This window comes from Tasmannia lanceolata, unplaced genomic scaffold, assembly GCF_043159265.1.
Source record: "Tasmannia lanceolata isolate RefF3 unplaced genomic scaffold, GAP_Taslan_0.1 ptg000026l, whole genome shotgun sequence".
Taxonomy (NCBI): Eukaryota; Viridiplantae; Streptophyta; class Magnoliopsida; order Canellales; family Winteraceae; genus Tasmannia; species Tasmannia lanceolata.
In genome coordinates, this window is record NW_027518703.1 from 7,670,002 (window position 1) to 7,683,459 (window position 13,458).

The following is a 13,458-nucleotide window of genomic DNA, read 5'->3' on the forward strand; positions in this document are numbered from 1 at the left end:
CTTGTCAGTGCTTTTTGGGAACGATAATGACCTTTGATAGCTCTTTAAATAATAAAATATATATAAGATGTGTTACTGCAAATATCAAAACATGGTTGGTTGTGCTGATAACATTGCCCTATATTTATTGTAAATGAAAAAAGAAAAATACTTTCATTCTTTTTTTTTCCTTAAACGCTTTCCAAACACTTTTCAAATTTTCAAACATTTGCCTCAGTGAATTATTCTCAAATTTTAGGCAAATGTTTGGAAACCATGAAAGATTATTATATGGGCCCGAGTGTGTGAGAGTGGCGGAGGAGGGAGAGACTTGAGTTGGTAGGAGTGAAGAGAGCATTAGCAAACCCCTAAAAATAGTGAAAAAATTTTACCTTTTCTGAAATTGGTATTTTGTTTTCCTGATTTTTTAGGAGCTTTTCCGACTCTCTCTCACATATAGCCCCACAAATATTCCATAGAATTTTTTAGGGATTAGCGTCCATCGCAAAAGGCATTTTGAGGCTGGTCTGTTGAACACCAGACCAGCGACCCAGCCAGCGACCCTGTGAATGGAGACAAAAGCTGTTGTCTCCATTCACAGTGGCTGGTCTGACGTGCCTTTTGCGATGGACCCTAGCAAATCCCTTTTTTTTAAAGGATGCCAGACATAGTCTTAAACAAAATTCTTACCTTCCTTGTGAAGGCTACAAAAGACAAGATAACATGAAAAAAGTGAATGATCCCTCTTTATAATAAAGTAGGGTGCGGTTTAGCCTTCAAATCAACTTTGATTGGAAAAAAACAAGCGGAGATATAATCATTTGCACGATGCCTCTGCTTTTCTTTTTCTTTTATTTTGACTACTAAGAACGGAATTTATTCCTGGGAAATGGCAATCGCGTTGGGGGGGGGGGGGGGGGGGGGACTCTTAATATATATAAATAATCAGATGTTAGGCTAGCCCACCTGTTACAATGGTTACTAACTTACTATGTTTCGATTCCTCAGGCCTTGTTTGTTTTGGATTTTGAGTCCAAAAACTGATTATTAGAATCAAAATTACATGCACTCCTCAACCCAACCTGATTTGGAAAAAACAGGTTAAACGGGTCAGGTTAGGGTTGAGAGATTTAGAGGTGGGTTGACCATCTTCGACCCAAGGCTCAGGTAAGGGTTGAAGGAATGCTATCTCGGGTTAGGAAACGTGTTTCATTTGTTTTGAAATTCGAAAGAGTATTTTTCGTAATTTTAGCAGTAAAATGAGTGATTCTCCAATTTCATTGGTTCACATGTCATAATGAAAATCTTAGGTTTCCAGTCGGTCATTCGTTTGATTGTCATACTATTTTTCTTAAGGATAATGGTGATGAAAAGGAAATAACCATATTTTCTTTTGATCTTCATTGTATTTTTAAATTTTCATCATTACTAACATGAAACAACCAAATTATTTTGTTTTCAGCACTACTGAAACCAAAAACACATACATAAGTGTATGATCTTTGGTCCACATGTCATAATGTGATTCTTAGGTTTCCAAGTCGGCCATGAGTTGGATTCTCATACTATTTTTCTTAAAGATTATGGTGATGAAAAGGAAACAACCAAATTTTCTTTGCGTCTTCATTGTATTTTAAAATCTTCATCATTACTAACACGAAGAAACCAATTTTTGTTTGTTTTCAGCCCTACCGAAACCAAAAACACATAGCGCAGCTAAAATCGTAAGTGTATTAATGGTATATATATATATATATATATATATATATATATATATATATATATATATATATAGAGGAAACTGTTGGTGAGCTTAAGCTCACCAAACTTATGGTGAGCTAGCTTGCCCAATCACATGGGGGCCCACTTTGTTAGGATGATCCAAACCATTCATTTGAAAGTCCCTTACATAGATGGGGGGTGTACCAAAAATCAGCTCCATAGGATCATCCTAACCCCTCCATTTGTGGAGGACAAAAATGGGCAGACACAAATCTACCCCATTTTTGTCCTCCACAAATGGAGGGGTTAGGATGATCCTATGGAGCTGATTTTTGGTACACCCCCTATCTATGATAAGGCCTTGCAAATGAATGGTTTGGATCACTCCCCAAAATGTGGGACCCATGTGATTGAGCAAGCTAGCTCACCATAAGTTTGTTAAGCTTAACCAACAGTTTCCTCATATATATATATATGGGAAATGTGTGCGTACTCGGTCGAGTAGATAAGCTTATCTACTCGGTCGGGTTAAAAACATTGGGGGCCCACATTTTTGGGGTGATCCAAACCATTCATTTGAAAGGCACTTACCTAGATAGGGTGTCCACAAAAAATCAGCCTCATAGGATCATCCTAACCCATGCAACAGTGGAGGGAAAAATGGGGAAAAATGGACAAACACAGCTTGTCCACAAATCTGCCCATTTTTCCCTCCACTGTTGGATGGGTTAGGATGATCTTATGTGGCTGATTTTTTGTGGACACCCTATCTAGGTAAGGGCCTTTCAAATGAATGGTTTGGATCACCCAAAAAATGTGGGCCCCCACTGTTTTTAACCCGACCGAGTAGATAAGCTTATCTACTCGACCGAGTACGCACACCTTTCCCTATATATATATGAGGAAAGTGTTTCTACTCGGTCCCCTAGATAAGCTTATCTACTCCTCCCTTTAAAAAAATACAGTGGGCCCACGCTGTTTGGATGATCCAAAGCATTTATTTGATAGGTCTTAACATAGATAGGGTGTGCCCAAAAAATCAGCACCAAAGGGTCATCCTAGCCCTTCGTTTTGTAGTGCCTTGTGGTGCCCAGAATGGACACATATAAACGTCCACGTTTATATGCGTCCATTTTGGACACGGTGTGCCCAACAAAACGAAGGGCTAGGATGACCCTTTGGTGCTGATTTTTTTGGCACACCCTATCTATGTTAAGACCTATCAAATGAATGCTTTGGATCATCCAAACAGCGTGGGCCCACTGTATTTTTTTAAAGGGAGGAGTAGATAAGCTTATCTAGGAGACCGAGTAGAAACACTTTCTTCTATATATATATATATATATATATATATATATATATATATATATATATATATATATATATATATATGTTACGTAGCTATATGTGAAATGTGGTATGTATTGAATTATCAAATATGCACAGCAAAACAAATCACTAGAGGTGTTCAATATTGCTAAATCTGGTAGAATTGGCATTTTATTCCGATTCCACCCAATTCCGGTGTTTGGTTCCAAAGACTGCCCAAATGAAAATTTTGAATTAAAATTTTATTTTATTTTTCATTCCATTTACAGGAGATTTATATCGGAATCAGAATATGAAGCCAATTCCTATTCCTGAACCGGGCAATCCAAAAGTAAGGTTTTCTTCTTTTTTTGGATTGCAAGGATCGAAGCTAAACACAGCCTCCATCAATCATTTCATCTACGTAAAAGGTTGAGACGACCAAAGGATAGCAAATCTATCCAAGGATAAAACAAAGGCCGTTTGGATCTAGGGCATAAAGAAAAATTATCAAAAAAGAGGAATGATAGAATCAAGGGCGCCCCCATTGGTCCTTGGCAACATGTGCATTTATTGTTTGGGCACCCTTCAGTCTATCATTCTCCTTTTTGGTAAATATTTTCCATGGAAGTGAATTAGCAAAAAAATCTTTGAAAAATCTTTCCTTACATCAAACAGCCTATTGTTCTTATGCGCCATAAAGGGAATTCCTCAAAGCATTATTAGAATGGTATTAATCCCGTCACAATTAGACAGATAAATGACATTTGAAGAATAAAATCAATCTAAATATTTCATGCAGTCATTTCAAACAAGAAAGGATAAACAGTTCAGAGAGTATAATGTCAAAGTGTTCCAACCCAATAAAACCATGGGAGCAAAACTGCAGGATGATATGCCATTAGATTACACAAGGAAAAATGCTAAAGACCCTTGTTTTAGACCTGATGCAGAAGTGACTAGATTGCAGAAAAAAAACCCAACCAGTTTCATATGATTCTATAAGCTACACCTCTACTATGTTAAGAGACCATAACAGACTTTAAGACCATAGGTCCATAAATGAGAATCGAAACAGGAACTAAAGGCAGCAATTACCCAGGCTGAAACTTCCCAGGAGGCCGAATCTTATGTATCAAAATCTGCAATTTTAATCATCAGAAGCCTTTGGAGAATTCTCGGGCGTGTTCAAAACAGCGGTTTTTTTACCTTTGTGCGTGGTTACAGCTCCTCGAAACTCGTCTACAACAGAGGCATCCTTGAATTTTAAAGCAAAAGTAACCAGCCCATCCTTAACTTCACCAGCACTATTCATACATGCAAAAGTGATGCCTCTTTTTTCCATATCGGTGAGCTTCATGTCTGGGTAAAGACTAGCATTCAAGATCAACCTATAGTTACCCCTAGCCCTCATCACAAGCCTGGCTCTTTCTGCACCTGTGGTAGAGACATTCACTTTCAGCTCCCCTTTCCCTCGTTCTTTCCACCCCCCATCTAGATACTCAAACAATACTGCGTCAGAGGTAAAAACTGCCTTTTCATTCTCTTCCCCTGTTTCAACGTTCACCTCCTGCATCGATGGCTGACCACTCCCCTCAATTTTAGTGACATTCGATGTCGAAGTGCCAAAGGAAGGGAGAGGTATCTTTTCATTCTTTAGACCGAAAAGAGGCCCGGAACCCCCACCAAATGGAGAGCCATTTTTTGGAATTGACCCAAATGAAAACGATGAACTCGAAAACCCAGTTCCAGCAAGTCCCGTAAAGGCATTCTGGGTGCTAGACAGCTGTTGAAATGAACTCACGGGCGCAGCTACCGCTGCACTATTTTCTTGGCCATTAGCTTCTTTAACTTCATTCTCAGTTTCCCCTCCTCCAGTTTCTTTTCCATCACTTTTCTCGGGTTTGCTTTCCTCTTCAACAGATTCTTTGGCCTCCTTGTCGCGTTCATCTTTCGACTTTTTATTGCTCTCATCAGTGCCGTTTGGTTCAATTGTACCAGCCCCTTTTTCAGTTTCTTCATCATGAGTGTCTTCCTGCACGACAACACTATCTACCTCCTCGGAAACTCCTCTATCACCAAGATATTGATGCTGGTCAGTGGCACTAGTAGTCTTTGCTTCACCAGAATTAGTCTGAGGTACTAAGCGGATCCCGGCAAAAGGATTGGAGGAGGCAATCGGAGAGGGTTGATGCCGGCGCACCTTAACAATCCTTCTGGATGCCAACACTTCATCGCTGGCTTTCTGAAAAGTCCCAGTCTCTTGTTCAGGGGCATCATTTTCATCATCAAGACCCGGGTTGTCCCGAGATAGTTCCCTCCCTGCAACCCTCTTTTTAGAAGGAGCTACGGCATTTTCTGCATCCCCCATTGTGAATTTAAGAGGAGAGACTAAGAAGTAGCGTCCTTTATGCTCTTAAAAGGTTAAAAAACAGAGCAATATACCAGCACCTGGACAACAGAAATCATAAATCACTGAATATAACATCACCAACCAAATATGGGAAATATGAGTGAGAAAACAACCAAGTAATCAACAAGATTCTGATCCTTTCAAAGAATTAGTAACAATAGAATGGAGTAGATGGAACAACTTTTAAAGCATCACTGAAGAGATTGTGGGAGACAGAATAGAGTAACAACAGAATTAGTACAAGCATGAAATGTTTGATATAATAGCTTTAAGACTTCGTGCAATATTTCTTTGTAAAAAGGGGCATAAATGGCTTTGAACTTGTTAATGAATAGAAGAATCTAAAGTGCAATAATTTCATGACAAATAAATAAAGACACTAGGCACCCTTTAAATGAATACAAACACTAAATACCAAAATGTTAAGCAACAGAAACCAAAAATAATAAATACAACATGATATTATGTGCAATAGTTCCACAAAGACGGATAAAAACACATTATTCCATAAATTGAGTTTGAAGAGGGAATAACAGTGTAAAACAACAGAAAGAGGAAATCCCTAACAAAAATGGAAATTCTCAACTCAACTCAACTCAACAAAGCCTTTGTCCCAAACTAGTTGGGGTCGGCTAAATTAATCCTTTAGAAAAATTTCATGAAGAAAGTGAAAGGACTAACAAAAATGGAAATCACTAACAACAAACTGATGTTTCTTAATATTCTTAAAAATCCGATTAATAAATTGAAAATCACTAACAACAAACTGATGTTCTTAATATTCTTAAAAATCCAATTAATAACTTGGAAAATCTTGACGGGTTATTCACGACGACCTGATCGGTTTATCAACCTAAAACTCAAGAGGAACTAAAAACGATTTTCGAGTTGAGATAAAAGTTCATGCTTCCATGCTCAAGTCTCACATTGCTCCAAAACATCCAAGTAGATTTTTATCTCTCAAACACCAGACCTAGCAGATATCTACTCATTTTATTTTATTTTGAAATGGGAATATATTGAAAGAATGGAACCGAGATGGTCCACAAAAATACAAAGAAAGAGAAAAGTTACATCAAAAGGAATATCCACTCATTTTTTATTAGGTTTCAAATGGAAAGTCTAGGATAAATCACTGCTCCGAAGTCTCTGTCAAGCTGTTGGATGGAATTACAAGGAGATCCACTGATCCAATCATCAGATATTGTCAAGACAAACAATTTTGCAATTACCAGTATACAAAAACTGGCCTATCAAATGATGAAATATTTAAACTAGTAGGTAAAATGTGTTATTCATACCACTGTCTAAGAACTCCTTTGGTCAATCATTGATCGACTCGCAAGAGAACCCAAGAGAAAGTATGTGTCAGGTGAATGAAAAATTATTGCTATGGGAAGGGATAAGAATACAGACAAAGATTGAAGGTGAGGGGAAAGGCAAAGAGAAATTATGTTTTGAGAGTATAAAAATTATTGTTATGGAAGAGATAAACATAGAGGCAAAGAACAAAGGTGTTATGCCTGAAACAAGCGAATAGAAACACATCTTTTCATGAATGGCTTCAGTAAGAAAGAGAAGAAAGCATTTAGAAAGCATGTTGACTATGGAAGAACTAGTGGAGGAGGAAGGATTGAGGAGGAAATTATAAAATACTATAAAAACCTATTTAGTAGGGAGGAAAAATGAAGACCTAAGTACGAAGGGTTAAGCTTAAGACAATTGTTGTCAAGGGAATCAAGTGAGGTGTTGGAAGTAATGTTTGGGGGGGAGGAGGCGAGAGAAGCTGTGTTTTCAATAGAAAAATAAGGTTCCTGATCCAAATGGCTTCACATTTGCATTTTTTCAAGAGATGGGAATTTCTAAAAGGTGACATTATGGATGTGATGGAAGAATTCTTTGAAAGAAGTATCCTAAACTCGAGCATCAAGGCAGCGTTTATCACATTCATCCCAAACGAGGGATTTAAGGAGGTAAAGGATTATAGACCAATGAGTCTAGTGGGAACTGTATACAAGATTTTAGCCTAGACTCGGGAAAGAAGGATAAGGAAGGTGATTTGAAAGATTACATTTCCTTTCTAGGGAGCTTTGTCGAGAGTAGACAGATTCTTGATGGGGTACTCGTAGCCAATGAATGTTAAGAAATATGGAAGAAAGAGAAAAATATATGAAATAGACTACAAAATTGATATGGGAAAGGCTTATGATCACGTTGATTGGGATTTCGCTGATAATATCCTTAATAGGATGGGCTTTGGAGGAAAGTAGTGTGGATGGATGAGAGCATGCATATATAAAACCCTAATCCCAATTATCATTAACAGCTCCCAAGGATATTCTTCCCTAGCTCAAGGGGTCTACGACAAGGAGATCCTCTCTCTCTCCTTTCTTGTTCACTATAGTAGGGGAGACTCTTATCCACAGATAAAAATAGACGTAAACTTTTCCACATCTTGAGTTTCAATCCAAATATAACTTCAACCCATCTCAGTATAATCTTGAGTTTTCTTACCTGCTCTATTTTTACCTTAATGAAGATGAGTATGCCATCAACAAGTTGAAGGTGTGAAACTGACCCAACTCCTCTCATAATAACCCCTTTCTGGAAAGGGAAAGGTTGGAGAAGCTGGAAAATAATTTTGGTGGCAAAGTAGAATAATTTTCTCTTTAGTATTTGGGACTGCCCTTGCGTTGGAAAATATCTTTTTAAGTTAGTAAGAGATAGAGGTAAACATTTTACAAATGCTGGGGGGGTGTTATTCTTGAGGAGCGCTTTGTGTCACAGTTATGCAAGGATAAAAATGTATGGGCACAGTCCTACAGGGAATTTCATATTGAAGTCAGCTTTTTCGGATTGCTACTACCACATAATAAAGAATCATTTCTGTGGAGGAAAGTTTGGTATGCCCCAGTTCTGATAAAGGCCCGAGAATTTACATTGACTGCAGTACACTTGCAAATGCAGTGCATAACAAGGGCAACAGCATGGAAGGAATTAAGTGAGATCCAGTTGCATACATAATCATGGTACAGGCACTGTAGTACTTAACATTTACTAGACCTGACATCATATGCGTAGTAAGTCAGATCTATCAATTCATGCATGATCCAAGAGAAGAACAACTTTAGGTGGGAAGAAACATCATGAGATACATTTGTGGGAATGTGGGATACTGGACCAAGGTTTTAAATTTCAGCCGAAATACTGAAATTCGGATTTCAGTCAAGACTGAAACCGAAATTTCAGCCAGTCCAAATTTCGGGAAATTGTAATTTTTTTTAAAAAAAATCCAAGATTTCGGCCGAAATTTCAGTTTCGGCTATGTCCGAAACCAAAATTTAAAACCTTGTACTGGACTACGGATTGCACTATGTCAAACGTGAAAACGGAGGAGTCAAATATAAGGATTTTCATATGCAGATTGGGAAAGAGATACAAACACTAGGAGGTCTATTACTGGATTCTGCATAATGATAAATGGTTGCTTAGTGATAGAGGGATTTTCATATGAAGATTGGGGAAAAGATACTGCCACTAGGAGATCTATTGCCGGCTTCTGCATAATGATAAATCATTTTTTAGTGTCATGGAACACAGCAAGAAGTAATGTACAGTTGCAAGATCCAGTGCAAAAGCTGACTATAGAGTGATGGCATCCACCACTGCAGATAGAGATAACATGAGTGAGACATCGTCTATAGGAGATCCACATGTACCCTAACTCCTCCACTGCTCTTTATCGGGAAAATCAGAGTGCGATAAAGTTATCTCAGGAGTCAAGATCCAATGTTTAATGCTAGGACGAAACACGTCAAGATAGACTCACCTTATACGAGAAAAGGTGGAAAGTGGAGAAATATGTCCATTATTTATCGGAAGCAAAGATCAAGTTGCAGAGATATCTTCAAAAAAGGGCACACTAGTGGTTATGGACAAGCTACATTTGTATCAGAGCACACGTGAGCTAGAGGGGGAGTGTTAGAGAAGTAAAAAAATACTACTTCTATGTTAGTACTGTTCATTAAGGGTATAATGGAAAAATACATTGTACTAGCACAAATATAATTAGAAATCACATTGTAATCACTGAGAATTACTCTACTTGCTCCCATATGATTTTCCTCTTCTCTTCTCTTCACCTCTTCACTTGATCAAGGTAGACTGTTCAGACAGCCTTGGCGAACAAGTCTGGGAATTACCTGGTTGGAGTGGATAATCCAAATCATTTGTTCATCCAAAAAACGGCGATGTTTCCATTGTCTATAGAGCAGGAGATGTTCTCGAAAAACAAGAGGAATTCATTTGTCCAACAGTACCATATGTGAGCCCCCATGCCTCCATTGACCAAGCCACAACTCTTTTCATCCATCTCGTACTTAGAGAAGATTACCTGAGCCCACAAGTCAATTTTGGGGTGAAATAGACTCCACCACCATTTAGCCAAAACAGCTGACTTTTGGCCTCAATGCTTTTAATTCCAAGAACCCCCATCCCACATTTGTTGGAACACTTGTTGGCAATGGATCAGATGAACTCTCAGATAAGGGGGCGCATCATTCAAAGAAAATTTTGGATTTTCTAATGCAATTCTCTATCAGAGGGGGAATATGGCACACCGATAGGAAGGTTGCCCTTAAAGAGCGTGATCTTGCCAATAGCAATAGGTATCTACATTGCCAAGATTCCCAGCTTAGTTTGGAGCTTTTCCACCACCGGGTTCCAATCAAGGGTGCAGATGCTACTAAATGAGGGTAATGTTGGCCTAAATGACAACTCAACAAACTCAGAAACAGAGTACATGGAGGAGAGTGAGGAAGAAAAATCTGATAACTCCTTCAATATCTCAACAAAGGATACCACCGAAGGTTGCAAAGAAGCTCGAAAGAAGTATCATGGGCGGATGAGCGTCATCTAGTCAATCTGGTCCCAGTTGAGCAAGAGGACAATGAAGAAGAGAGTCCAGAACAAGATGAATCAAATGAACCATGCCAGGAAGTTCCAAAGAAAAATTGCCTAAGACGCTCCCAAATAGCCCAACATACTCTGATCAAGCTACCCGATTATGTAACTCACAAGTATTGAGCAGTTCGAACTCTTAGGTTTAGTGTCTGTCTAGCCCGAGTTTTGGATCTCCCTCTCTCATGTGTTCGGGATGGTGTGTTGTGCCCGTAAATGTATCATTTTTCTCTTTATCTAATAAACCAGTAGGGGTCCCTGCCAAACCCTAGCTTACCCATAAAAAAAATTACCCCCTATGAGACTCATCGGCAAAAATCCTTAATATCTAAGGCATTTTTGTTTTAGGGTTTAATGAAATCAAAGAGGCATTGAAAGCCTCATAAGTTTCCTAACAGTATAAGAGTTCTTCCATAACCTGCATGATATCACTAGCAATGATCTCCTAAAACTCGTAGAAGAAGCGGAACAATAAACCATCGAGACCCGGAGCTTTGTCTCTCACAAACTTCATCTTTAAATAAGGCAACGTCTAGACTCGCCTGGAAGCTCTCAAGGAGGAAGGGCTTGTCACCACAAATCCATGATCTAATCTCTCGCAGACCTTAAAGATGATTGGAAGTATTTGACAATTTCTTCCTCAAGGACACTCCTCCCAATCGGCAGAAAAAAAGGAAACGATCCAAACGATAGAGAATCAACTCAACCTCACAGCTAGACCATGTATACCTACCTCCTTGAAGACTCTTATCATTTCGCATATATTTCTATGAAAATCAACATATCCAAACCACGTAAATTCAATTTCCTTGGAAATCTATTTCGAAAAGAATTTGCATCCAAACACTTCCTTAGTTAATTAGTTGCGAATCTTGTAATTTGCAACATTCATGGCATGGTTTAAATGAACAAAATAAACTTAAATTAATAAATTAATGATATATGAAAACTTTGCACTTAAATTTGTAATTGTATTGCATTTAAGTGCCGTTCCTATGTTTCAATTAATTCAAACCATACCAAGTTGTGTTTTATACTTTACTAGCCTTTTTATTGTTTACATTTCTTTTGGAATAAAATGGGCCTTATTACAAAGAGGAAGAGAAACAAAAAAAAAAGGATCAGAAGACCGAACAAAGCACAAAGAAAGAGTTGACTGACAAAGCACAAACAAGTTAATTTGGATATTTAGTTATTTCTTCTTCTTTTGTTTTCTTTTTTTAAATAGCAGCCAATTATATTAATAAAACACGACTGAGACGGTCAAATACAAAGAGACACGGGGAAGAGAGCAAAAAGAGAAAGATACAACATAGAAAATACAAAGAAAAATGAAACATAAGCGAATCAAGGGGGAAGATCATCGAATCGCAAGCCATATTGGATCTTCCGCTACTGTCTTTCAGCACGTTCGCAGATCTGCAAATGAAACTGCAAGCAAAACGATGAAAGTATATTGGTTCTACGAACTACTTAACCAAGTCATGAGTTGATTCAGACCCTAATCATGCCTGAATAGAGTTTGGAGATTTAACAACCTTACACTAACCAAAACAACAGACTTAATACAAAATTTGAGAAAATACCTGATATTCTTTGACTGATGATTCAGCAATATGTCACGAATTTAGAACTTAAGAGGCAAACTCAATGTTTGATAACTAAACTAATCACAAAAATGAGCTTCTAGATTTCCGTATGTAAGGGATTCTTGCGAATCTTACCTGGTGGACAGAAGTTACGAAAGTTCTGAAGGAATGACAAGGAGGAGAGTAAAATGTACTATTTAGTTGTCTAGGATGTAGTTTGCATGTCAAAGAGGGAAGGGGGCTGGGGATTTGAAGGTTGAGGGAGATGAACAAATTGCTGCCCAGCATATGACTATGAAGAGGTTCAATAAGGACAAAAAAAATATTATGGGCTGAGATGATTGTGAGGAGGTAAGGGCTAGCCCAATGTCATTTTCAGTCCAATAATTAGTAGTGGACTGAAAAACAGGGGCAGCAGTAAAGCCTATTCTCTAGCAAATCCCATATACAAATCCCATATACAAGCAAATACGAAAATTTCATATACTAGCAATTAGCAAATCCCATATACTAGCAAATCCCAAAATACTAGCAAATTCCATATACAACAGTTTCAGATTTAAGGCCCTGTTCGTTTCAGAATTTGACAACCGATTGTGCTCCCAAAATGCCAAAAGCCCAAAACCTATTTGGAGATTATGACAACTGATTGTCAGCCCTAAATAGGTTTGAGGCTGATAATCAGTTGCCAAAATCTCAAACGAAAAGGGCCTAAGTTTGGAGATTATGACAACTGATTGTCAGCCCTAAACCTATTAATCTGAGGGAAAAGGTTTGGGGAACACAATCAGTTGCCATAATCTGAGGAAAAAGAAAAAAAAAATGGGAGAGAAAGAGAGAGAGAGAGAGAGTTGTATACAGAGAGAGTTGTATACAGAGAGAGAGAGAGAGCAGTAGAGAGGGAGGTGAGAGAGGGAGGTGAGCGAGAGAGAGAGAGAGAAATACCTTTAAGAGAGTGGAAGGGATAGCCCGAGAGAGAGCCGGAGGTTCCGTCGGAGGAGGGAGAGCCGGAGCGAGATTTCTTCGGAGGAGGGAGCCGGAGGAGAGCCCGCGGGAGATTCCGTCGGGAGAGGGAGAGGAAGAGGGAGAGAGATATGAGTTAGGGTTTGAATAAAACCTAATTCGTGCAAGTTTTAAGGGTTTTTTTAAACACCCCCCACCTTTTACTCCACACAACCCACCCCATTACATTGTATGTATGTTTAACCCCAGACTTTTACCCCCCACACCCCCCTAACTTAAGTTTTTTTTTTAAATAAAAAAGTTAAACGTGTCGGGTGCGTGCACCACGCACCGGATTCACAAAACAATGTTTTTTTTAAAAAACAATCTCTAGGGTGCGTACCCGGGACGTACCCGAGCGTACCGGTACCGGATACGCACCCGACACGGGTACGACGGGTGATTTTAAGTACCTGTGCTTCATAGATTCATTCATTTAGCCAACCTCAACTAGTTTGGGACAAAGGCTTTGTTGAGTTGAGTTGA

General features: G+C 38.6%; 1 protein-coding gene across 1 annotated transcript; it reads right to left on the reverse strand.

The window, feature by feature from the left end:
* Nucleotides 1–3,967: 3,967 nt before the first annotated feature.
* Nucleotides 3,968–13,076, reverse strand: LOC143858711 (nuclear pore complex protein NUP50A-like). Its single transcript, XM_077369431.1, has 2 exons — nucleotides 12,916–13,076; nucleotides 3,968–5,460 (listed from the first exon to the last, which is right to left on the reverse strand). Exon 2 carries the CDS (start codon nucleotides 5,378–5,380, stop codon nucleotides 4,160–4,162), a length of 1,221 nt encoding a protein of 406 aa, XP_077225546.1. The 5' UTR covers nucleotides 5,381–5,460; nucleotides 12,916–13,076; the 3' UTR covers nucleotides 3,968–4,159.
* Nucleotides 13,077–13,458: the final 382 nt, after the last annotated feature.

What these genes read in the sequence shown, in the direction of transcription:
- LOC143858711 (XM_077369431.1), bottom strand. Translation starts at nt 5,380, where the DNA reads ATGGGGGATGCAGAAAATGCCGTAGCTCCTTCTAAAAAGAGGGTTGCA.